The 27,814-nt window shown below is 43.9% G+C and overlaps 1 protein-coding gene across 2 annotated transcripts; it reads right to left on the reverse strand.

Moving 5' to 3' along the window:
- Positions 1-1,382: 1,382 nt before the first annotated feature.
- On the reverse strand, positions 1,383-27,807 carry LOC132158048 (blood vessel epicardial substance). Of its 2 annotated transcripts, none has more exons than XM_059567300.1 (8): positions 27,667-27,807; positions 27,032-27,254; positions 15,870-15,994; positions 15,381-15,568; positions 15,171-15,279; positions 11,420-11,587; positions 10,704-10,845; positions 1,383-2,194 (listed from the first exon to the last, which is right to left on the reverse strand). In XM_059567300.1, exons 1-8 carry the CDS (start codon positions 27,790-27,792, stop codon positions 2,064-2,066), a joined length of 1,212 nt encoding a protein of 403 aa, XP_059423283.1. In that variant the 5' UTR covers positions 27,793-27,807; the 3' UTR covers positions 1,383-2,063. The 2 variants fall into 2 exon arrangements, with proteins under 2 accessions (XP_059423283.1, XP_059423284.1); XM_059567301.1 differs by lacking the exon at positions 1,383-2,194 and adding an exon at positions 10,317-10,345.
- Between the last annotated feature and the right edge of the window lie 7 nt (positions 27,808-27,814).

The raw sequence follows: 27,814 nt of genomic DNA on the forward strand, positions 1-27,814 counted from the left end.
CATCACAGTGTGGGAAAATTTGCATAACGCTGCCCAAATCTTCACTCAAAGAAAGAAGGTGTAACTTTTATTCTCGCTGTTGCCACTGCAACCATGTTGTTGGAGACGCTGTGTGTTTCCTTGTGAAAGCGAAGCTACTTTGTTTGGCCTTCCAAAAGAGCACACGACTAGAAATCAGTGGTTAAGTTCTATTTACAACACTGTTCCAGAACAGTTCAACCCAAATATTCAGATGTGTGCAGCCAATTCAGCCAATCACAATGCACTGGATAGCTGGCCAATCATCGTATACCTCACTTTTTTAGAAAACTGAGCTTTGTAAAAATGTTTTCATCTCAGAAAGGCGGGGCATAGAGGAGCAACAATAATGCACATTATATGGAAAATAATGTTTGTTTGTTTTTTTACCCTGAACCCCATAAACACATTGCATTACACCAAATACACAAAAAAATAATGCAATGTTTTAGCAACATCATACGGTCCCTTTAAAGGGACACTCAAAAATGGCACGTTTTGGCTCATACCCTAAAACTGGCAATTCTAGCAAGCTATAAAACAAGATCTGTGGTGGGTATTTTGAGCTAAAACTACACATACTGTACACACTCTGGGGACATCAGAGCATTATTTTACATCCTGTAAAAAGGGGCATAATAAGTCCCCTTTAAGTAAAGTAAACTTCTAGGAACAGGATTAAGAACCGCTAGTATAACTCAATATAATGATAAAAAGTACCTCCCAGAAGCCCATATGTTATATAATTATAACATATGGCTAAATAAACCAAATGAAACTTTCCAATGATTTGGGAATTTACATACTCCCGTGAGACCTTATTGGATCTCCATAGGCACAAAGTCACCTGAAACAAAAGTGCACACCATACCATGGTGATATACATGCTAACAAAGTTCTGATTAAAACTTAAAACAGAGACCTTGAAGTTAAAGCTCTTTGGCTTTGGAGAAGGTTAGCTAGTAAGTTTTCATTTCGAAAACATTTACATATATACATTTGTCAGGCACTCCAAAGCCAGGCCTTCGAGATATACATTTTGACAGCAAAGTGTACACTGAAGTTATGATACCTGAATGATGTGAGATTGATCTTCATCAATAGGCCTCAGAAAAATGTACTGTAACATTTATATTTTCTTAAAATAAGAACAATTAAGAAGTCATCTCCTGAGATTGAATATTATATCATAGGCAGTGTTCCCCTGAATTATTATGTAATCTTTCAGCAATGTTTTTTTTCTTCTTCTTTTGTTTTCTACTCCTTGAATGATTTGTTAATCATTGAAGTGAATCATTAAATATTAAGCACAGTCATTGTTAGGTTAGAAAGAAACTAATGAAACACAGTAGTGAAGAAACACATATCTGTAGTGCCAAACTTTAATCTAAAAAAGTGATTTCAAGTATCAGTATGACTTTAAACACACTAGAAAAGAAAAGAAAAGAAAAGAAAAGAAAAGAAAAGAAAAGAAAAGAAAAGAAAAGAAAAGAAAAAATCATTTGGAAGAAATGGAAATGCTTCAACAGGACATTCAATAAATCCAGTGTTCACTTCATCATTGCTTAACCCTGTAATAACCTGTGTAATAATAATACAATTAATTTTAATATATCACTAGCTGTTAACGTATCACACAAGAAAACATGACTTAAAAAACAGGAACATGCAAGGAAATGGACATGGTATATGTATGATATACCAGTTTTACTGAAGGATAAGAAGCAATCAGTTTTGTTTTACACAGGATTAGCACAGTTAACCAAATTCAAAATAAAAATAAAAGAATAATAAAAAAGGAAATGTCTTCAAATGCATACAATTAAAATCCTTTCTTTATACAGATTATACTGAACAAGAAATAAACTATTATATGAGATGGTTTCCAAATTAATTTAAACGTTAAATCTGTTACACTAAATCAACTCTCATATCTCTGAGGGGGAGTCTGATTTATTTTCCTGTTCAATTAATTTTACATTATTTTGTTATAAAACACAAAGTGAAACACAGAAGTCTGAAGACCATGAGGTGATAAAAACATTTTACATGTCTTCCCTGGGGGTCCTGGAAATGTTCTGGGAAGTAGTGGGGGATTCAAGTTCAAACACGTCATCTTCCATTCCTTCTTCAATTGGCTTCATAGTCGTGGATGCTTTTGTCAGAGGATTTTTCTCTGGAGGAAACAAACAAACAAAAAAACAAATCGTCAAAATCTGAAATAATGTTGTTGTATTTTTATATACATATATATATATATATATATATATAATGTCTTTCACAATAACAGTATGTAGTTACACATTAAGATTTAGGTATATTGTTTTATGTATGTGATATGGAGACAAAATTTTCTTTCATTCTCTTAACATTATTAACGGTTTCCACAGCTCAGCAGTACTGTTGATAATGTAAATAAAATCACACAAACAATAAAAAATACAACTTTGTTATATACACTCTGTGCATGTTATATAAAATTAGCAGTATCCAAAATGTGTGGGGTGGAAATCAACGTTTGAGTCTTGTGTCTGAAGGATCGGTCACACTACACTTTTGTTTCCATTAATTTCCATTAATATGCATGCTGGAAACTCAAGATCATGCAAATTTCACTGCATTACAAAGTTAAAATTTCACTTCAAAGCTGCAGGTAATTATTTCTTATATGCTGATTTTTCTTTTTTTTTTTTTATACAATAGAGACTTACATTGCCATATTATGGCTGTACGCAACGAAATTTTGCATGTCCAAAGTCTAATGTGACCGCAGTATATAAGAAGTTGAAATAAGTGTTTTTATTGTGACATTGATTAATATCTGACATGCATTAATCTGCAGTACTTTAGTGTGCATACCCCTTTAAAGATCTGCAAGATGTTTAAATCCTGTTGTATCATAATTGATACACAATTTCTAAGGCCTCTGAATTATCTACATCAGCATTTCTCAATTCCAGTCCTAGCGCCCCACTGCTCTGCACATATTGTATGTCTCTTTGTTAACACACCTGATTCAGATAATCAGCTCGTTAGAAGTGAGCTCCATGCATGAACTGTGTTCCGATTGACATAGTCTCTACACAGTGTTTACTGCTCCCTACTCCCTGAGCAGGGGAAATCTGTTGAAGTTTGCTTCACTTCAGAACATTCATTCACGGATTTGCGTTGCACAACATCCATCTGCACGCATGGACAAGTGTGACATCATATACCTCTTTAAATCAATACAATTTACATTCACGTCTCACACACTTGCACAATGCACTTTGAATGGAACATATATGCTCGCTTCGAACTGGAATCATGGCGGAATATCCTGTGATGTCCACTTCGCAGGGCATTTATGTTCTAATAGAACAAACATCTGAAGCAATAAGAGAAACGTACAAAATGTGCAGAGCAGTGGGGCGCGAGGACTGGAATTGAGAACCGCTGATATACATGATCAATACTTTGCTGAAAAACGTTCTGGATACAAATGTAACCTTGGTTCCCTGAGAAGGGGAACAAGACACTGTGTCATGGTAATTTAAATAGTCTAAAGCACGTGTAGTACACACTAGGGATGGGATGGTATGAAAATTTAATATCACGATTATAGTGACTAAAATTATCACGATTATCAGTATTATCACGGTTTTGTTGAAACGAGATGAAAGTGTTCAAAAATAGTTGATGCTCACACTGAAAACATTTCAGCAAGTTTTATATTTAATAATCAACAAACAACTAATAAAACAAGCAACTCTATGCACTTAATTTAAAGAAAGATTAAATTCTGTGGCATTTCCTTCCTTACAATGAAAAGTGTAGAAGCATAGAAAAGCATAGAAAAGTCACTGACTCGGCATTCCTTCTCGAAAAAAAAACATTGTGCGCTGCGCTTGCGTCAGACTGTTGCTGGCTGGACATGATTTAATAGCGAGTTATTAAAACCGCGATAATCAAACACGGTTTTAATGATAATTCATTTTTAAACGATATTACTAACCTTCAGCACATTTTATCACGGTTATCGATAAAACCGGTTATCGTCCCATCCCTAGTACACACCAATCTTCATTGGCCACCACCTGATGCTAATTGTCCCAAGCAACAAATTACCTGAGAACACAACAGGAAAGAGTTGCAACAACACTACAGAGGGTGATTGAAAAAGCCACAACCATCTTTCCAAGTGCAAAAATCACCATCTCCACACTGCTACCATGAAAGGATTCCCACCCAGAGGGTGAATGCAAACCTGTCTAGACCCTGTGCACCTCAACCTCACGTACACCTGGCACATCACCCCTCCCTGGACCTCACATGCCTCTACAACCACGTCCACCTGTACAGAGCAACTGTTCCTGCCTTTGCAAAGACACTAAAAAATGTTGCAATTAACCATAGCATCTACACCACTCCCAGAAGCAGCAAAGCTAGGCAGAAGCCAACCAGAGCGGGAAAGAACTACACTGCACCAGAAGCAGGCCAAAGACCCCCCTCAAAAACAAAGCATCCTCATCCAGCACTTGATCAAAGCCCTGGCAACCTCAGCTATGCCCAGACAGTGTGCAGAAACCCCACACCAGCACTCACACAAGTCCCAGCAACTGAGCTGAAAGACATTCACCAGATGCTCAACCTAATCTGCTCACACATACTGTCCTAGGACAAAACCTGCCAACAAAAGTAACCTCCCATGGATAATAAAGCATGTATCATATCATTTTGAACAAAAACACATACTTCACCACAGAATTAAAAAAAATCAGACAATCATCCTGCAGAAGACATGGAGCAGAAGAGATGGACCAACTGGTTGCCCTACAGGCTACAGAGAACTCATCATCCCATCCACCAAACTGCCTGAAATGGCTCAGGGAAGAGACTCAGGAGGAATGCTTATTTAGTATAAGTCCAGTTTAGCCCTCTCTATTAATATTGTTAAAACAGGCCACTTGTATACAGGGATAGAAATTAACAGGGCCATCACCTCAACGGAGAAGAACATCTTCCTGTGTGCAACTTACATTCCTCCAAAAGACTCTCCCTACTTCAACAAAGACAGTTTACCCAACTTAGAAGGAGAGATCTTCCGGTCACAGGGCAACACACCAATCCGTGCAGACTTAAATGCCAGAACAGGTGAAGAACTGGACACACTTCATTCCCAGGGAGACAAACACATAACATCTCCACCCACACAAACCCCAAGACTCATCCATGATAAATCAACGAACAAAAATGGAACACACCTTCTGCAGCTGTGTTGTACCCTGGGTCTGTACATAGTCAATGGCAGAATGCGAGGAGATTCATATCGTAGAAACATTCAGATTATTTCATCACCGACCTAAATCCAAACTCTTTCAAAACTTTCATAGTTAGCCAACTAGTAAGGTTATACACGCAGTTATTCCACAGTAAAATCACCCTCTATCTAAACAGATCAAAACCTAACTCAGATGCATCAAAACAAACCCAGCTCCACACCCTCAAACACACTTACAGATGGAAACATCTCGGTTACGTATTGTAACCCTCGTTCCATGAAGGAGGGAACGGAGACGCCACATCGGCGACCGACGCAAAATGAGATATCGCCTGATGGACCAATCTACTTGATTATAAACTAAACAAGCCAATGCACATTGGCATGCAATTATTGCATCCAGCTGCCGCTGATCACAGTGTGAGTATAAGAGGACAGCAGGTGCAATGCATACCAGGTTTTCGCTGAGGAGCCGAGCCAGAGACCTGGAAGCTCAGTGGCGGTATAGCAACCATGGCAACGGGACGTGTGACAGATGCAAAATGGGATCCCTACCAAAGCGCCATGGGTGCTGCCCCTTCCAGTGCCCTGTGCGAGCCGCCTGCGCCCCTATTAGGTGTAGGCCGGGGCTTGGAACAAGTAGTTCCACTCACCATTGTTAAAGAACTACCTGACTTGGTGAGATTGGATAACACTGGGAAAACGTACCCGTTCCGCTTGGAACAAGGACGCTGCTCAAGCCCCATCCTTCCCGAAGGAGGTCTCGGGAGCAAATACACATATAGCATCCGTTTAGGTGTATATGGGGAAATTTGAGGTAATTACAGACCATCTTGGGAAGGCAGAAGTGGACTATACCGTGGACTATACACTATACACATCCTGGGTGCCACAAGCCAGCGCCCAGGAGGATACAACACTTCTAGTTGAGTGAGCTCGCAACCTCAACGGTCAGGGCACACCCTGAGCCTGATAAACCAGGGCTATGGCATCCACAATCCAGTGGGCACTCCCCTTCTGCCGGCCTCCATAACAGACAAAGAGCTGGTCTGAGGTCCTGAAGCTTTGTGTCCGGTCCACGTAGCATCTCAATGCTCGGACGCGACAGAGTAAAGCCAGGGCTGGGTCTGCCTCCTCCAGTGGCAGCGCTTGCAGGTTCACCACTTGGACTTTGAAGGGTGTAGTGGGAACCTTGGGCACGTAGCCAGGCCGGGGCCTCAGGATTACCTGGGAGTCAGCCGGCCCAAACTCTAGGCACGAATCGTCGACCAAAAATGCATGCAGGTCCCCTACCCTCTTGATGGAGGCCAGTGCAAGCAGGAGCAAAGTTTTCAATGAAAGAAACTTTAGCTCAACTGAATGCAAAGGCTCGAATGGGCCCTGCTGTAGTGATTTAAGCACTAGAGTCAGGTCCCAAGAGGGTATAGAGAGGGGCCGGGAAGAATTTAACCTCCTGGCCCCTTTAAGAAACCTGATGATGAGGTCATGCTTACCCAAAGACTTCCCATTCATGGGGTCGTGGTATGCAGCAATAGTGGCAACCTGGACTTTGAGGGTGGAGGGAGACAGCCTTCGCTCCAGCCCTTGCTGCGAAAAGGAAAGCACGACCGCAATCGGGCATCTTCAGGGGTCTTCTCGGCGAGAAGAACACCACTCAACGAACACTACTCGACGAACAGAATCCACTTCAAGGCATAAGCGTGTCTCGTAGACGGTGCTCTTGCCGAAGTGATGGTGTTCACTACCTCTTGGGGTCAGTCACCTAAAACCTCTGCGTCCCGTCCAGGGACCAGACATGGAGTTTCCAAAGGTCTGGACGCGGTGCCAAATGGTGACCCGTCTCTGAGTCAGTAGATCCCTCCTCAGAGGAATCGGCCAAGGAGGGGCTGTCAAGAGAAACACTAGTTCGGGGAACCAGGTCCGAGTTGGCCAATACGGCGCCACTAGCAAGATTTGCTCCTTGTCCTCCCAGGCTATGCGCATTGTCTGTGCAAGAAGGCTCACTGGGGGAAACGCATACTTGCGTAGGCCCCGCGGCCAGCTGTGTGCCAGTGCGTCCGTGTCGAGAGTTCCTTCAGTCAGGGAGTAGAACAACTGGCAGTGAGAGGTCTCTGGAGAAGCAAACAGGTCTACCTGAGTGGCTTCGAATAGTCTCCAAATCAGCTGGACCGTCAGGGGATGGAGTCGCCATTCTCCCGGGAGCATTGCTCGAGACAGCTCGTCGGCTGTACGGTTGAGCAGGCCCGGAATGTGAACGCCACGAAGTGACATCAGAACCTTCAGAGTCCAAAGGAAGAGGTGGCAGGCGAGTTGTGACATGCGACGGGAGCGCAGACCACCTTGTCGGTTGATGTATGCAAAGGTCGCTGTGTTGTCCGTTCGGACCAGCACATGCTTGCCTCGTAAAAGAACTTTGAGACGGTTCAAGGCAAGGTGCACTGCTAACAACGCTAGGTAATTGATGTGCCACTGCAGCTGAGGGCCTGTCCAAACCCCTGAGACTGCATGCCCGTTGTACGTGGCCCCCCAGCCAGTGGTGGAGGCATCCGTGTAAACCACAGCATGCCTGGAGATCTGCTCTAGGGGCACCCCTGCCTGGAAAAATGCAAGATCTGACCACAGGGTGAGGGTTTGGCGACAGGCCGGTGTAACTTGGATCCGGTGAGTGCAGCGCTTTCATGCCCACCTTGGGACTTGGCCATAAAGCCAGTGCTGGAGCAGTCTCATATGTAACAGGCTGAGCAGTGTAAGTGCCGTCGCAGCTGCCATATGCCCCAGGAGCCTCTGAAAAAGTTTCAGTGGGACAGCTGCCCTGCCCTTGAACGTATTCAAGCAGGATAGCACCGACCGCGCACGTTCCTCTGTGAGGCATGCTGTCTGTTCGACTGAATCCAACTTCATACCGAGAAAAGAGATCCTCTGCCTTGCAAGAGTTTGTTCTTTTCCTAGTTGACCCGAAGGCCCAACAGGCTCAGGTGCCAGAGGACCAAATCCCTGTGCTCGCACAACTGATCCCGAGATTGTGCTAGTATCAGCCAAGCATCTAGATAGTTGAGAATGTGAACAAGAGCTGCCTCTGTGACTTTCGTCAAGACACGGGGAGACAGGGACAGCCCGAAGAGACCTTGTACTGATATGCCCGTCCTTCGAAACGCAAACCGCAGAAAAGATCTGTGGCCCGGAAGGATGGATACATGAAAGTATGCGTCCTTCAGGTCGATCACTGCAAACCAATATTGGGGACGGACACACCTGAAAATGCATCTTGAACGGTAGCCAGTGAAGGGCCCGATTCAAAACTCGCAGATCCAAGATCGGTCGTAACCCACCGCCTTTCTTGGGTACAATGAAGTAAAGGCTGTAAAATCCTGTCCTCATATCAGCTGGAGGGACCGGCTTTATCGCGTCCTTCACCAGTTGGACTGCGATCTCTTCCCGCAAAACAGGGGCATCGAACACTTTCACTGTATTGCAGCGGATACCACGGAACTTGGGGGGACAACGGGCGAACTGAATCGCATAGCCGAGGCTGATGGTCCGCAGAAGCCAGGGAGCCAGGTGCTTAAAAACCCGAATACCCCTTCGCTGCACCGCTATCGAGGGTGGTGAGGGAGGAGGAGCCCACCAGCCGGTTTTTGGCAGTAAAAGTTGCCATCCATGACTTGGTAAGCTCATCATGCACTTCCGGAAAAAAGGCACTGGGGTGGGGCGCTGAGAACCAACGTGCGCCACCCCTGTCTCGTTCATCACGAGACAGCCCCAAAGAACTGACAGTTCTGCCTAATATATCCCACCCAGGTGCCATTGTAATGATTCAGCAAGGTGGCCTAACCTTGCAACTAGCAGGACTTAAAGGATCTGGCTAATGTGCCAGATCCATTAATATAATAATAATAATAATAATAATAATAATAATAATAATAACAATGCATTTTATTTAACGCCACCTTTCAAAACACACAAGGTCACATCACAAACAAGCAAACTTTAAAAAATAAATACAAATCACTTCACAAAAAAAACAAAAAAAAAACACCTCACATATACAGATAAAGTGCAGTAAAGACTCAATAAAACATTATAAGAGAGCCTGTATAAAAAGATATGTTTTAAGAAAAAAAGCCTGTTGCAAATATCAGGGGAAGGGAGTTCCATAGGCGGGGGGCAGCATAGCTAAAAAAATCTGGCACCCTTGGTAGTTAATCGAATCCAAGGTCCCAAAAGAGAAATTGAAGATGAGGATCTGAGACCACATGAAGGGGTGTAAAAATTAAGAAGTTGAGCAAGGTATTGGGGTGCAAGATTATGAAGTGCCTTGTAAGTAAGTAGCAAGATCTTGAATTCAACTCAATACTTTACTGGAAGCCAGTGCAACTGCTGAAGAACTGGAGAAATGTGCTCAGTAGAGGGTGTTCTAGAAAGAACACAAGCTGCAGAATTCTGGAGCTTACGTAGTATTTTAGAGGGAACACCTGTGAAAGGGGCATTACAATAGTCTAGACGTGAGGTGATTAGAGCGTGAACAAGAACTGCTGTATTATTGGTTGAGAGAAAGGGACGGAGACGATTAATATTATGCAAGTGGAAATATGCATTCCGGATGATATTATTAATTTGAGTTTCAAAAGAGAGTTTGCTATCCATGATTAAGTACCACAGGACAGATTTAGAGGTCTTGTGGAGTCCATGCCTCTATGCACCTGAGCTGTTGCTGATATTAGGCAGGCAGTTTAAAATGTTTTGGCTGATCGGTGTACATAACATATACAGTGCAGTATAGTGCTCATACTTTATATTGATCTGATAAATTTAGTTGAACATTGTATGACAACATGTTTTATGGAATGAAAGTTATAGACAAACTCATCAAATGCAGTTTCTTGGATGTTAAAGGTTAACTTCATGACATGTCTGGTTACCAGAAGTCACTTTTTACCACTAGAAGGGAGTTAATCTACTTTGTGGTTATATTCAAAATGACAATTTTTGTTGGGGTTGAGGAAGAGAAAGATAGTGAGAAAAAAAGAAACCATCTTACACCCCATCAGGCCCGATCTGAGGTCACAGCTAGAGAAGGAACAGGAGGAGAGAACATCAGGGACACGCCCAATATTAATAGTTTGAAATCACACCAATGTATTGTGCAATACCACAAATGTAGTACCCTATTAGCAACTCAAACTGGACAGATAGAGTTCAGAGTGGAGATGAAGAATGCAAATTAGACATGTCTTGACATTTTAAATAAAGTTAGGAGTGACAGAAAAGAGTGAGATGTGTGTTTTGGTTTATTTCAGCATTTGTGGAGTCTAATATCGGATCATGCATGGCCTATTGTGTAAATTGTGGTTAGTGCTTGAAATACAGCTTAGCACTGACTGATCAGTGAAAGAAAATGTAGCTCAAGAAAAGACTATAGACTTACGGAGTGATGACCCAGTTGACCCGCCTCTCAGGATTTGGTTGAGCACATCATCTGTGTCACTGGTGCTAGCCATGCTGTTCCTCATCTGCATCATAGAAAGCTGAGAACATAGACTTGGCTGACGGTCCATTTTCTTTACAGCCTATGGTTCAATCACCATAATTTTAGTTATAAACAATTCTGAATTTAGCTTTGTAAAGATATATATATAGAGTCATAAATTATATATTTTTCTACAAACATATCTAGTCCTGGCTGAAATTTGTAAATTGCCTAAAATGTACACGTTTTTGGCTTTGTTTTCCTTTTGACATGATTGAGCGACTATGTACAATACCTGCATGATATTGCTCAAATATCTTTACAGTCTTTATTTTCAGCAAGAATGAATGCAATAAGAAAACATAGCCAAAACCCAGACAATTTAGTTTTTTTAAATCCCCGCTGAAATATGTCCTGTCCTGACTGGCCAGATTCTGCATCCAATTAGACTGCTTGCTCAACATTTAAATTGTCTGTTGAGACCCTCCACCTCTGATTGGTTATATTTGCTAAGGGATTTATGTATGCCTATTCAAGCCGCAGGATGTCTTACATGCTCACAGCAGAGTGTACTTGTGTTTATTTCAGTTGCAGCCATGGCGTGTAGCAGATCTACTCTGCCAAAACTAAATAACATCAAAACTGTCATATTCATTTATATGCTATCTTCTTACCTTGTCACTCAGAGTTGGATCATTGAGAGAGTAAAGCTTGTTGGTGATGTCTTTACCAATGAGGTACCTGAACACCTCGCTCAGAAAAGTGTCAGACTCCAGGAAGTAAGTCAGACGCTCTCTAGACCAGCAAAGGAGCTTGCAGTTTTCCTCAGCAGTGATTGTCACCTGTATATTCATGTGCATAAGACAGATAATTGTAAATGCTGTATATTAGTCTACATTTCCACAAAATGACCAAACGCTGATATAGATATATATGATATATCATATTCTGCATGGCCATATTCTACATCCCTAAACCCAGTGGTGGGAGGTAATGAATTACAACTACTCACGTTACTGTAATTAAGTAATTTTTTCGGGTACTTGTACTTTTTTAAGTATATTTTTAAAGCTGTACTTTTACTTGTACGTAAGGATGATGTCAGACGTAACAAGCAGATATTCTTAATGGGGTCCGATTATGCTTTTTCACTTTTTTTGGACTACAGCGTTGTTTTTCAAAACATTATCAAATTGATATGGCAATATTTATGCCATCCTTATCTATACCATCGCAGAGGGAACTTTGCTGCTTTGGCAAGGGGCGGGGCAGTACTGAAACACCGTCTGAGCTGTTCACCAATAACAACACACTGGGACAGCTAACCAATCACAACAGATTTAGTTTTTTGGAAGGCAGGTCTTCATCAAACCCGGAACTATTCGAGACATTTGTGCCAAGCTGGGGAGAAAGGTATTGTAATAATGTAAATTATGTGAAAAATAATGTGTTTTTCGAACCACCAAGCATGAGAGCATGTTCTATTACACCCCCAAAACAAATTCATTTTACTTTTACTTAAGCAGTTTTGACAGCATTACTTTTACTTGTAATTGAGTATTTTTTCATCAATGTAACAGTACTTGTACTTAAGTACAAATTTTCAGTACTCTTTCCATCACTGCCTAATCCTACCCAATACCTAAATTTAACAACTACCTTATCCAATATTAAAATGAGGAGTTTATTGAGGCAAAAGTTGCAGTGATTGGTTTGTTGATAGCGAGAATTGGACCTTAAAATAAAGTGTGACATTATTATAAATATGTAAAGAGTATAGTAAAAAATATTGTTAATATGTTCCCTTTCAGTTGGTCACTCTCGACATCACATCAGATTACCGACAAATTTGAGTGTAAACTAAATGAGGCATGCGATTATTGCATCCAGCTGCCACTGATAACAGCGTGAGTATAAGTAGGCACCCCGGTGCAGCGCATATTTAGCTTTTCGCTGACTACTCCTGACTACTCTACTGAAAGAAGAAGACTTAACGAGCACGCTCTCTGAGAGCTCTTCATGTCTTCGGTACAGCACTTCAGCTGTGGTGGTTTCCCGTGTCGAGTGAGATGCACACATCAGGCTGCTGGGTGATGGTCACGATCGCTGCCTCACATGCCTTGGCATTTAGCATGCTGATCTGGCATTTGTGGATGAGTCATGTTCTCAATGCGGGAAGATGATCACCTCTGAATTGCTGGCCAAGCTCTGTTTCCTCAAAGGGGCGGAGCTCCTTTGCCTCTGCCACGATCTAGTTCTCGTCATGGTGGTAGTCAGGCGGGGCTACTTCAGGCAGTAGCATGGGTGGTCTGAGGATAACCAACCCATTGCTCATCTTGCACTCCGCAACCACTTGAGCTGCCAATGTAATGTGCTGGGCCTTCTACAAGGAGAGTACCAGCCGTATCCTTTTGGTGCTCCTCCAGAGGACTGAATGTCGATCTCTGCATCGGAGGGTGAGTCAGAGCTTTCTGGAGAGGAAGATTTAGCTGTTCTGCTGTCCTCCGGGATGGTAGCAATGCCTAAATCGGATTCGAAAATATTGACTATGCTTTCCTGGGCGGCCGTGAGGGTAGGGTTCGTGTGGAGACCTCCACCGTGTCCTAAGCCCTCAAAGTTGGATGATTGGTTCATCAGGGTGGCACACGCTGGTTCTCAGTGCCCCACCTCGGTGCCATTCTTCCTTGAGGTGCATAAGGGGCTTACCAGATTGTGGATGGCAACTTTTTCTGCCGGAAACCGACTGTTAACTCCTCCTCCCTCACCACTCTCGACGGTAGTGCAGCTAGGGTGTATGTGGGGGTCCCCCCGGTGGTGCGGTCAGTTGCAATGCAGTTGTGTCATAATACCGCCTCTGGTTTCCAAAAATCTTGACAAGGAGAGTGGGTTTCTCTGTCTCTGGGTCCCAAGAGGGCATGGAGAGTCACGGACAGACCAACACCCATCCTCCTCTCTAGCCAGTAGGCAGCAGCGGGTGGTTCAGAGGATCGTCAAAGGTCCTACTCACACACCCTCTGCCAAGACGTGGAACCAGGTTAGTGTTGCACTGCAAACTCAAACCCCTCTTCAGGTCCCTGCATTCCACCTCGCTACCCCACCGCAGGTACATCAGTGGTCCTGCGGGTCCAGCTTTTTCGGTCGACAATTCCAGCCTAGAGTTTGGGCTGGCTGACTCTAAGGTAGGCCCAGCTATGTGCCCAAGGTTCCACTACTTTGTTCAGCGATCAGGTGGTGAGCCTGCAAGTGCTGCCCCTGGAGGAAGCAGACCTAGCCCCAGCTTTGCTTTGTCCCATCCAGGCATTGAGAGACTACGTAGACAGGACACATAGCTTCAGGACCTCAGACCAGCTCTTTGTCTGTCACGGTGACCGGCAGAAGGGGAATGCCGTCTCTAAGCAGAGGATGGCCCACTAGATAGTGGATGCATGATCACCCTGGCTTATCTGGCATAGGGTGTGCCCTGCCCACTCAGGTTGCGAGCTCACTCTACTAGAGTGCTCGTGGCATCTCGCTGACAGATATTTGTAGTGCTGTGGGTTGGGTGATCCCCAACACATTCGCTAGATTCTATAGCCTTCGTGTTCTCACCTCAAACTGGTAGTGGCACTGAGAGGCCCCGGTTAGTGTCGGCTTGCCAACCGGTAAAGGGCTGGGTTTCAAATGTAGAGACCTAATTGTATCCCGTATGTGTAAAATCCATGTAATAGTCTCATAGCCCGTGTTTCCCCCGTAGACTTCCTGCTATTTTCCAAGAGGGTTACAATCACCTCTAATCTTCCATATGCACATAAATGGTTGTTCATATGTGTATGTGCTTCCGAAACCTCCTTTGGGAAGGTTGGGGCTTCCTCAACCTTCCTGTCCCAAGTGGTATGAGTACGTTTTCCCAGTGTCTTTCAGTCTTACTGAGTGGGTAGTGCCATAGCAGCAGTAGCTAGTCTTGAAGGGGCAGTATCTGTGACCTTTTGGCGAACGTCTCAGTGACGCATGTAACCCTTTTTCCCTGAAGGAGGGAACGGATATCTCACATCCTGTTGCCACAGATTCTGTACCACCGTTGAGCGGCCAGGTTTCTCAGTGAAAACATGAATATGCACTCCACCGGCTGCCTAATTATAGTCATGCCGTAATCAGATACAGCTGGATGCAATAATCGCATGCCAATGTGCACTGCCTCTTTTAGTTTACACTTAAAGTAGACTGGTCTCTCTAAGCGAGATCCAAATTCGTCAGTCATCCGATGTGACATCTCTGTTCCCTACTTCAGGGAACGGGGGTAACATACGCAACCGAGACGTTTTATATCAGGGTTGGAACTGAACTCTGCAGGAAAGTAGATCTCCAGGAACAGGGTTGGGCACTCCTGATTTTTCACCATTTAAACTATTCAATGGATATGTTTAAATAGTATACTTTAAACATTACCTGAAACCTCTCACCCCTGTTCATCTGAGTCGATCTGAATTCTGGAGAGTCGATGAAAGCATTGGTGTAAATATTATGCAAGAAATGGCCACGGTATGATACCTTCATCCTGTCAAATGCATACATTTAGTCAGAAAATTCAAAAACAATGCACATATAATAGGAGAGCTAGAAAGTAAATATGGACTCTTAGTGAAGTGAAACACCTACTTTCCTTTGAGAAGAATGCTGAGGCGCTCATCAACAGAGGTCTTATCTTCTGCTGCATAGACCTGGCCCTTCTTTAAAGTTTGGATGGTGCAGAACTGACCAGTGAGCCTCTGAAACAGAGCTTCACGTACATGCAGGGGCTCGAACATGCGCTTGTACAAAGATTTTAGCTCCCTGTCAATCTTAATCTGGAATTAAGCAACATAGCAAAACAGGTATATTGAATTTAGCACAATGGGAAAGTTAATTCTGAATCAGAATTCATTCATAGGCAATGTGACAATCACAACTAGAAATTGTACAGAAACTACAATTTCCACTCATGAAGTCATAAAGCGAGAAAGATGATAAAAGCAAAAGCTTTTTCCTCACTACAATTCATGATATTTGACCTGTGTTTACCTGTGCAGTTAAAGTATCTCTCAGCCATGGACATACAAACAGACTCTATCAATAATATGTAGCTTTCTCATTGGTGTCTGTACTCACCGGTCTGCGTTTATAAAGCAGGAAGAAGAAATGCATGAAGTTCACCAGAAGGAAAACCACATTCCACACCATCACATCCAATGTACATCTGTATAATGTGGCCCATGCTATAAACAATGAGCACCCTGAAATCCAATAAAGATAAGCATTTCAAATCCAACAAAGCTAAGCAGTGTTATGAATCAATACAACATGAAAACATGAAAGCATGTCATGCCTTTATTGAATAGAGCAGAAGAAGGCAAACAGGAAAGCAATCGGTGAAGAGAAGGCAGGTTTGGCAAAGGACCTCAAGAGGGAATTCGAACTCAGGTCGCCGCTAGCATAGTTGCACTATATAAATGCACATTAACCACAAGGTTATTAGTCCCCCTACATAAAAACTGATTAAAGTAGTTGTTTTGTTTGTTTATTAAAACTACATATGAATTTTAATTAGTGCTGTCAAATGATTAATCACGATTAATCGTATACAAAAGAAGTTCTTAGCAATACATATCACTAATCAAAAATTAAGTTTTGATATACAGGTGCATCTCAGTAAATTAGAATGTCATGGAAAAGTTCATTTATTTCAGTAATTCAGCTGAAATTGTGAAAATTGTGTATTAAATAAATTCACTGCACACAGACTGAAGTAGTTTTTGTCTTTGGTTCTTTTAATTGTGATGATTTTGTCTAACATTTAACAAAAACCAACCAATTCACTATCTCAACCAATTAGAATACTTCATAAGACCAATAATAAAAAAATAAATAAAAACATTTTTAGTGAATTGTTGGCCTTCTGGAAAGTATGTTCAATTACTGTACATGTTCTCACTACTTGGTAGGGGCTCCTTTTGCTTTAATTACTGCCTCAATTCAGCGTGGAATGGAGGTGATCAGTTTGCGGCACTGCTGAGGTGGTATGGAAGCCCAGGTTTCTTTGACATTGGTCTTCAGATCATCTGCATTTTTTTGGTCTCTTGTTTTTCATTTTCCTCTTGGCAATACCCCATAGATTCTCTATGGGGTTCAGGTCTGGTGAGTTTTCACCATGGTCATTTAATCAACTTTTGGTGCTTTTGGCAGAGTGGGCAGGTGTCAAATCTTGCTGGAAAATGAAATCAGCATCTTCAAAAAGCTGGTCAGCAGAAGAAAGCATGCTCCAAAATTTCTTGATAAACGGGTGGTGCAGTGACTTTGGTTTTCAAAAAACACAATGGACCGACACCAGCAGATGACATTGCACCCCAAATCATCACAGACTGTGGAAACTTAACACTGGACTTCAAGCAACTTGGGCTATGAGCTTCTCCACCCTTCCTCCAGACTCAAGGACCTTGGTTTCCAAAGGAAATACAAAACTTGCTCTCATCTGAAAAGAGGACTTTGGACCACTGGGCAACAGTCCAGTTCTTCTTCTCGTTAGTCCAGGTAAGACACCTCAGACATTGTCTGTGGTTCAGGAGTGGCTTACGACAGCTGTAGCCAAATTCCTTGACACATCTGTATGCCTTGACCCCAGCATCAGTCCATTCCTTGTGAAGTTCACTAAAATTCTTGAATCGATTTTTCTTGACAATCCTCATAAGGCTGCGGTTCTCTCGGTTGGTTGTGCATCTTTTTCTTTCATACTTTTTCCTTAGACTCAACTCTCTGTTAACATGCTTGGATACAGCACTCTGTGAACAGCCAGCTTCTTTGGCAATGAATGTTTGTGGCTTGCCCTCCTTGTAAAGGGTGTCAATGATTGTCTTCTGGACAACTGTCAGATCAGCAATCTTCCCCATGATTGTGTAGCCTAGTGAACCAAACTGAGAGACCATTTTGAAGGCTCATGAAACCTTTGCAGGTGTTTTGAGTTGATCTGCTGATTGGCATGTCACCATATTCTAATTTGTTGAGATAGTGAATTGGTGGGTTTTTGTTAAATGGGGGCCAAAATCATCACAATTAAAAGAACCAAAGAATTAAACTACTTCAGTCTGTGTGCATTGAATTTATTTAATACTACAGTTCTCTTACGAGAGTTCTCTCGTACTGCGTCTTAGCTAAGACGCTACGGGAAAAGTCTCTTTTCACGAAATACTGAAGCAAAAAATTATCCTTAATTTTGAATTTTTGTAAAGCGCATTTGCAGCAGTACACAGCCATAGGCGAGACGGCTCGCTCGCTCATTGGCTGCTCTGCAGCAAATGCACAGCCTATCGAGCGCAGGCTGATGCAATATCAATTGCATTGCACCAATTAGGATGCTTCGCGCCCATCACGCCACTTCCCGCCGAAACGGGTGTGGCTCAACCCTATAAAAGGAGCTCGAAAAGGCTGACTCACCTGATTTTTCATCTCTTCAGCGAAGCTCACGCATCGCTGGATCACGGAGGAAGCAAGCGCCGTCTGAGAGGCATATCAGCGGGACGAGCCATTCTGAAGCTGCTGGCCTTCGCCGCCTTCCACTGCCGTTCCTGCTGCGCTATCCGGCGCCTATATCCTTTCAATTCTGTTATATCCAGCTGTTCTTTATGCGTGTGTGTGTGTTCGCCCTGCGATACACACTCGTAAAAGAGCTTTCGTCTTTTTTAAGATGCCTTCCTGCAGCTCGTCAGAGCCCCACTCAGCGAGGGAGACCGGTACGTCATCTGTGTCTCCTGTCTGGGTGAAGATCATGCAGTGCTCGCGCTCGCTGACGGCGGATGCCCTCACTGCGAGCTGTTGCCATGGTGACTCTGAGGACTCGCTTGGCCTTTTCTCTGAGCCTGCATTCTCCGCTGCGCTGAGGCGCCGCACTCTGCTAGCTTCGGGCAATGAGCGAATCGCGCGAATCTTCTGCTGCTGAGCAGGCTGCGTCTGCACTGCACACGATGGCTGCTTCATCGAAGCGCCGGTGTACGAGTTCCGCTGTGGCCGAGCTCTCACCCAAGTGCGCCGCTGTTTCAGTTCCAGGAATTGTGACTGTCTCAGCATTTTCTGCAACGCGCAAGCCTGCACAGTTGCCCGCTTGCCTGCACACAAAAGCCGTTATCACAACAGCTTCAGCAACGCAGCTCGAGACCCCCGTTCTCGCTCTACCGGCCGTCGCCCCACGCCGCGGGGACCGCGGCAGAGGATTACGGTGAGGCCGGGAGCCCCGAAGCCATCCTAGGAAAGTGGCGGTGTACGAGTCGCCGCAGCCGAACTCTCACCTGAGCGCCGCTGTTTCAGTTCCAGGGATTGTGACTGTTTCAGCGTCTTTTTGCAATGCGCAAGCCTGTACGGTGGCCAGATATTTCCAGATAACCAGATATTTCCCGAAAAAGGTGTAATTTCTGGTGTCCCGGCCACGGCCGATGGTGCTATAAATGTAGTGACGATGCCCACTGCTCAGTGCCCATCTCCACATATAAGCACAGCCCTTCACACAGGGCTCGCGCCCATGAAAGCGACTCAAGTCGATCGCGCGCACTGCATAGTAAACATGCCCACTCCTCAGTGCCCACAATCACTATGTCACACGCGTCATGTGGTTTCTGTAAAAACGAAACCCGTGCACGTTCGTCCGGCCACGGCCGATGGTGCTATAAATGTAGTGACGATGCCCACTGCTCAGTGCCCATCTCCACATATAAGCACAGCCCTTCACAGGGCTCGCGCCCATAAAAGCGACTCAGGTCGATCGCGCGCACTGCATAGTAAACGTGCCCACTCCTCAGTGCCCACAATCACTATGTCACACGCGTCATGTGGTTTCTGTAAAAACGAAACCCGTGCACGTTCGTCCGGCCACGGCCGATGGTGCTATAAATGTAGTGACGATGCCCACTCCTCAGTGCCCATCTCCGCATGTAAGCACAGCCCTGCACACAGTGCTCGCGCCTATAAGATCGACTCAGTTCGGTCACGCGCTCCACATAGTAAACATGCCCACTCCTCAGTGCCCACAAACACTATGTTACACACGGCGCGTGGTTTCTGTAAAAACGAAACCCGTGCACATACGCTCTGCCCAGGCAGACAGCGAGTCGAAAGCAGTAAATGTGCACACTTGCAGCCCACAGTTACTCGCAGACATCACGAGTCCCACGGGACCCGCTCAGCCCTCCCTCAATCAGTTAAGCGCCGGGAGGGGGTCGAGGAGGAGCGATCTGCCCGCTGTGATCAGCGCGCTCCCCGCCTCAGATGCCACTGGCGTAACGCCCATGTTACAGCACACCGAAGCGCCGCCGTTGCTCAGTCAACAGAGCGCGCTTCGCATCCAGCCCTTAGCCATTCATGCAGATGCATGTTCAGCGCTTCCAGGGGTTTCGGATTGGGTGCTGGGCATTATAAGGAGAGGCTGCTCGCTATAGTTTTTTCGACGCCCTCCGCGCTTTTTAGCGCGCGTCGAAACCACGGTCAAAACAGAAGTAGCATGCATACTTCGGGCCGAAATATCAAAACTGTTGAGCAGAGGGGCTGTAGAGCCTGTGTCTCAAGCTCAAAGCGAGGGGGGGGCTGTACAGCAGATACCTTCCAGTGCCCAAGAGAGACTGGGGTCTCAGGCCCATACTGGATCTAAGACAGCTGAACAAGGCATTGGTGAAACGCAGTTTCAGAATGCTTACGACCAGGAAGCTCCTCGCGCATATTCGCAGAGGAGACTGGTTGATATTTTCAAATACAGATGGCGTCAAGTCACAGGCGATATTTGAGATTCGCCTTCGAGGGCCAGGCATACCAGTTTGCAGTCCTGCCGTTCGGCTTGTCCGTAGCTCCTCGTACGTTTATGAGGTGCATGGACGCAGCGCTCGCTCCTCTCAGACTCAGAGGCATGCGAGTGCTGAACTATTTGGACGACTGGCTGATTCTGGCTCAATCACGAGCGGAGCTCGTGGAGCACAGGGCCGTTTTACTCGATCACCTCGAGAAACTCGGTCTCAGTGTCAACTGGACGAAGAGTCGCTGAACCCCAGTCAGACAATACTGTTTTGGGTTTAGTTCTGGACTCGCGTTCCATGACGGCGTTTGGCATTCAGCGTGCGGCGAGTTCTCTCCGCTGCGGCGCGACCGTTTCGCTCAGAGAATGTCAGAGGATGCTGGGTCTCATGGCCTCAGCATCTCCGGTTCTGCAGTTGGGCCTGCTCCGCATGCGCCCCCTGCAGTTCTGGCTGAAGGCGCGGGTACCGCGTCGACTGCGTCTCAGGGTCAATCAGGGCTGTATTACAGCCCTGAAACCCTGGATAGCAAACGACTGGCACTAATCAGGTGTAAGCCTGGGGACTTCCTCGAAAGTGAAGATGGTGTCGACGGACGCCTCCACTTCGGGATGGGGAGCGCTGCTTGTGGACAGACTGTCCTTTGGCCTGTGGTCAGAACGGGAAAGGCTCCAACATATCAACTGTCTGGAAATGCTGGCAGTGGAGAACGCGCTTTTGTCCCCGATTCAAGGGACACCACGTCTTAGTCCGTTCGGATGACATGTCTGTGGTGTCCTACAGAAATCGCCAGGGCGGTCTCGGGTCCCGAAACCTGTACAGGTTGGCAGAACGCCTCCTGGTTCGGGCTCAGCGCAACTTGCGCTCGCTGAGGGCAGTTCATGTGCCTGGGCTACAGAATCTGGGTCCAGACAGGCTGTCCAGAAGCAACATTCCCACGGGTAAATGGTCTCTACACCCGCAAACAGTCCGGCTGTTGTGGGAGAGATTTGGCAGGGCGGAGGTGGACCTCTTCGCGTCCCACGAAAACGCTCACTGCCCCGCGTTCTTTTCCAAGGACGAAAGCGCGCTGTCACGGAGATGGCCGTGCTGCCCGCTTTATACTTTCCCTCCCGTCTCCCTCCTTCCGCAGGTGATAGAACGGGTGAGAGAAACGAGATGTTCAATACTGCTTGTAGCACCTTTTTGGAAGAACCAACCATGGTCCCCAGATTTGATGCAGTTAGCAGACATCGCCCTGTGGCCAGTGCCGTTGAGGAGGGACCTCCTCTCGCAGGCCAGGGGCTTGATTTGGCAGCCTCAACCGGAGTTGTGGTCCCTCCATGTGTGGGCGCTCAACGGTTACCCGCTGATCTCTCAGTGGGAGTGTTAAATACCATCACTCAGGCTAGAGCTCCGTCGACACGGCGGCTGTATGCCTCGAAGTGGTCGGTGTTCTCCAGCTGGTGCACGGCTCGGGGATGGTCACCCCTTAGTTGTGAGGTGACAGAGGTTCTCTCCTTCCTACAGGAGCTGTTGGATAAGGGCAGAGCCCCATTCACGCTCAAAGTTTATGTGGCGGCCATCGCAGCGTTTTCTGAACAGCGCTCGGTCAGTCAATAGGAAGGAAGGATTTGGTCATCTGCTTCCTTAAAGGAGCTAGGAGGCTGAATCCTCCCAGACCTCCGTCAGTCCCTATATGGGACCTCGCGGTGGTTTTGGAAGCCATGAAGGGTCCCCCTTCTGAGCCTATCCAATCGATTAGCCTCCAGCATCTGTCGTTCAAGACGGTATTCTTGTTGGCTCTCGCTTCAGTGAAGCGCGTGGGTGACCTGCACGCGCTCTCGGTGAGCCTGTCGCGCTTGGAGTTTGGGCCTAATGACTCAAGGGTCATACTCAAACCAAGGCCCTCAACACGCTGTTTCAGGTTCAGGTTATTGCCCTGTCGGTGTCAGGAGAGGATGGAGACTCGAGTCTTCTTTGCCCTGTTAGGGTTTTAAGAGCTTATGTGTCTCCCCCCGCTGTCTTTCGACAGACTGAGCAGCTGTTTGTCTCATTCAGTGGACGTTCCAAGGGAATGGCGAGACAGACTCTATCCAGATGGATAGTTGACGCCATAGTGTTAGCTTACGCTTCCAGGGGCCTTCAGTGCCCACTGGGCATCAGAGCACACTCCACAAGGGGCGTCGCCTCGTCGTGGGTGTGGTCTACTGGGATCTCCTTGCAGGATATATGTATGGCGGCAGGTTGGGCCTCGCCGTCTGCATTTATCAGATCTATAACCTGGAGGTTCCCGCCTTGCAAGCAAGGCTGCTGTCGGTATAGCCGAATCAGGGCCCTGATGGGAATTCTGAGTTCGTGAGCATTATGCGCTGCCGACTGTTATATGGGCGGTATTGCGTAAGACCCGCATTGCCACATTGGTCAGGCCTTGCCTCGACTGTGTGATGTTATATTGCCGCATCTACGTGTGCTGCTAGATATGGGACGGAGGGCTCCCCCCTTTCCTGTCCTGGACTCTCTGTGAGTCCCTCGGGTGACTGTGCACTGTAAATCCTGGGCGTTGCTTCAGGTTTATTGGTGTGTGATCCCTGCGCGCACGGCGTTTTACATGGGGTTCCCGTAGCGTCTTAGCTAAGACGCAGTACGAGGGAACTCTCGTAAGAGAACGTACTCGGTTACTAACGTAACCTCGGTTCTCTCTAGAAGAGGGAACGAGTACTGCGTTCTCTGCCGTGCGTACGATTCACTCTGGTTCGCTTCGGTGATGAAATAAATCAGGTGAGTCAGCCTTTTCGAGCTCCTTTTATAGGGTTGAGCCACACCCGTTTCGGCGGGAAGTGGCGTGATGGGCGTGAAGCGTCCTAATTGGTCTGATATTGCATCAGCCTGCGCTCGATAGGCTGTGCATTTGCTGCAGAGCAGCCAATGAGCGAGCGAGCCGTCTCGCCTATGGCTGTGTACTGCTGCAAATGCGCTTTACAAAAATTCAAAATTAAGGATAATTTTTTGCTTCAGTATTTCGTGAAAAGAGACTTTTCCGGTAGCGTCTTAGCTAAGACGCAGTACTCGTTCCCTCTTCTAGAGAGAACCGAGGTTACGTTAGTAATTACTGAAATAAAATAACTTTTCCATGACATTCTAATTTATTGAGATGCACCTGTATTTACAGTAGGAAATTTACAAAATATTTTCAAGCAACATGATCTTTACTTAATATCCAAATGATTTTTGGCATAAAAGAAAAATCGCAAATTTTGACCCATACAATGTTTTTTTTTTTTGGCTATTGCTACAAATATATCCCAGAGACTTAAGACTGGTTTTGTGGTCCAGGGTAACCTATAACCTATACTAATGCACCTATTAAGCTCACGTACCCATTAAGCACACTTCCATATTTGAGCTCAGATTATAAAAAGAAAAAAAAATTATTATCCTACTTGATGTTTTAACCAATTGATATGTTTGTTGCTTTAGACCTCATAATTTCAAATCAATAAGATCATTACACACTGAGATATGAGTCTCCATGTGTTCACACTGTCTGACGGCAATTTTGGAAGCTGTTTAAAAAGTTTCACCAAAAGAGGAGCCCTTTAAATGTGCTATTTTTTTTTTTTAGATATTTAAGCCTTTATTTTGGGTAAGTTTCACTAGTTATTGTAAAATTAAGAGATTAATGTTCAGACTTTTGCATATTATAAACAATAACTTTAATGTGGGAAATAATTACATAAGATCCAAAGGCTAGTTTAAGCAACACAGCGCAGATGCTACAGAACAGAGTTAGCTGAATAGCTGTATAAGATTGTGTGCTACGCTAACATATTACTTCACAGGCTTTACTGGCTTTTGGTTTAACATCCATATATTATCAGCTGACAGTTTAATGCTGGTCTGTCATTTTACACTTCTGTCATTTTTAAAGATTTCATATTATTTTAAGGTGAGCTTAAAGGGTACACTACTATGAAAATCACACAGCTTCAGTGTGGCATCAGTAAGAAAAAGTATAATTTCATAAATATTGTTAATAACAGTTGTTCATATCAAAATATGTATGAACTTAATACATGACCTAGACTATGAAAGTGAAAAGTGACGTGACATTCAGCCAAGTATGGTGACCCATACTCAGAATTTGTGCTCTGCATTTAACCCATCCGAAATGCACACACACAGAGCAGTGAACACACACACACACTGTGAGCACACATCCAGAGCAGTGGGCAGCCATTTATGCTGCGGTGCCCAGGGAGCAGTTGGGGGTTCGATGCCTTGCTCAAGGGCACCTAAGTCGTGGTATTGAAGGTGGAGAGAGAACTGTACATGCACTCCCCCCACCCACAATTCCTGCCAGCCCGGGACTCAAACTCACAACCTTTCGATTGGGAGTCCGACTCTCTAACCATTAGGCCACGACTTCCCTATTTAGCAAAATCCTGTCATTTTAATAAATATTACATGAAATTTCTAAAAAAAAAAAAGTTGCTGCCTCAGGCTGCCTAGACAAGGTGACATCCATTTAAAAAGAGGTTTCATAATGAAGCTAAATTCTGTTCATCCCCAAGAATGAAATTTTCTATTGGTTTGTTTCATTTGATTTTTTAAATTTGTGTTACTTAGCTGAATGTGGACTAGTATAGATTTTGAAATATGCTTAAATGACACTTCACTATATGAATATATAACTGATCGACTTCAATGCCTTGTTGCTTGATTTGTGTTCTTTTTATTTATTTTTTTATTTGTATTTTTTTTTTACTTTGTACTTTCGCAAATATATATATTTACAATTATTCTTTAAAAATGTATATTAATATAAACAAGAATTTTTAATAAAACATGATGTGTGCTTAATGGGAACAGGGGTGTGCTTAAAGGGTACATAAATGTACCCATTAAGCACAGCCAGACTTTTTTAATTTAATTATGCATATCTTAATTGAAATGCTTTTGTCATTTAAAATAAAATTCAATATTTTTGTGTGAGAGATTCATATTTTTTAATATTTAATATTTATCTTGTGCAGTAAAAATGTGTCATTGTGAATTTTGGTGAGCTTAATAGGTATGTTTACCCTACACAAGCATGTTTATATTTCAGTTTTATATATAATATATTTATATATATAATATTTATTTATAATATAAATGATGTTCATATAATTATAAACATGTAAATACATGGAAATATGTTCAAAATATATACTGGTTGTGTTTGTATTTATATATACATAATAAATATACACAGAACACACATATATTATGCAAACAAAAACTTTTATTTTGGATGCGATTAATTGTGATTAATCATTCGACTGCACTAATATTAATCCAGATTAAAACTTTGAATTGTGCATTAAAACAATTGTATTTTGTATTGTGACACCCCTTTTCCTTAAAACAGATATAGACCATACTTGGAACTACTTTTATTATCATCTTTTTTTTATGGGATTAAATTAATAATAATAATTAATCTAATCTAGCAGCTCAGTGGTAGGTAATTTCAGACACTTTTGTCATTCTGGTATTTCGATGGTTTCGATAATTTGTTACTTGAGGTCCAAAATATTTTGAAACATTAAAATTGTTACATTTATTCAAACCACAGATTCATTCGTGTTATTTTAGTATTATTTATAAATTATTGTAGTATTTATTAATATTTGTATATATTTGATATGTAGTAGCTTTCATTTTGATATTTTCAGGTTTTATTTTTAGTTTAAGTTTTAGTAATTTTGCTTCATTCTTTTATTTTATTTTTTATACCTTTATTTTTATTTCAGTTGTACGGTAGTTTTAATTAATAGCACACCAATATGAACTTTTTTTTATTTCATTTAATTGACAAGACATTTCTGATTTTCATTAGTTTTATAATACAATATTAATATTTTATTTTTATTTCAATTTTATTTCAATTACCAAAAATGTGTTAGTTTTAATACCTCATCTTATAATTATCTTTTTTTTTTAAGTAGTCTATTCATTAATCTGTTAATATCCCAGCTCAACAACTGAAACAACAACTTTTTGGGGAAGTCGTGGCCTAGTGATTAGAGAGTTTGACCCCTAACCTAGGGTTGTGGGTTTGAGTCTCGGGCCGGCACTACCACGACTGAGGTGCCCTTGAGCAAGGCATCGAACCCCCAACTGCTCCCCGGGCGCCGCAGCATAAATGGCTGCCCACTGCTCCGGGTGTGTGTTCACTGCTGTGTGTGTGCACTTTGGATGGGTTAAATGAAGAGTATGGGTCACCATACTTGGCTGAATGTCACATCATGGTCACTTTACAAAAGGAACTGACTGCAACAAACTTTATGGAATTAAATCTATACAATGTATGAAGTTCAATCAAACTTTCAAACCTTCTTATAGGACAATTATTCCAATTGTTTCAGTACATGTGTACGACCATTTTAATCTTCATGATAATTGAACTACGTTAAGATATCTAGCCAAACAAATGATTGCGCATCGCTATTCTGTTGAGCACCATGAGAGGGCGCTCTGTACCTGTCATCAGCAGCAGTCTGAGGAAGATCATATGAAGCGCTACTGTGGTGGGGATGAGGAAACCTAGACCAAGGCTCAGGTTGGCCAGGTGGAACAGCAGGTGATGAGACTGCTCCCAGTCGTGGCATAATGTGGCGTTTGAATCTCCAGCGACTGATGGAGCGCTGGAGGGCAGTGGGGACGTTGTGTAGTTTAAGGAGTCTAACATTCTGAAGTTTTCAAGCTGATGGGGAGATGGCCAGAAAGTAAACTGTTAGAAGCGCTGCATTCATAAACAAAAGCAAAGCAGACGCCAGAATGGTTCTGAAGAGTGAACCATTAGCATTTCAATGGTGTACGTTTCATCTCAAATGATTGATTAATTTCTAATAAATCTTACATTTTTCTTACATCAGTAGTCTATCTGGATATAAATGTTGTAGGCTAAATGTCAGTCAGCGCAACGTAAACGTACTGTCAGAAGTCAGAAAATGCGCAAACAACTTTCGAAGGCATTTACAAGCCAGAAATGCAGCCACGGGCCTCCAATATAGCTACTATCTCGTGCTTCGTGTTAATATTGCACATGGCTTAATTAAAAAGGTTATTTTAAAATGCTTTATTAAGCCCTATTAATTAAAGCACTGTCTACTCACCGATGCTGTCGATGCGAGCTGTAATGTGCGCGGTCTGGAGGAATGTGAAGGCAGAAGATAAGCCTGCTGTAGCCGAGCTGAGAGCTGCAGTGTGTGAGGAGCGCATTCCAGCCACATGACAGACATTGACTTAAAAAGGGCACAAACC

Source organism: Carassius carassius, chromosome 15 (genome assembly GCF_963082965.1).
Source record: "Carassius carassius chromosome 15, fCarCar2.1, whole genome shotgun sequence".
NCBI lineage: Eukaryota > Metazoa > Chordata > Actinopteri > Cypriniformes > Cyprinidae > Carassius > Carassius carassius.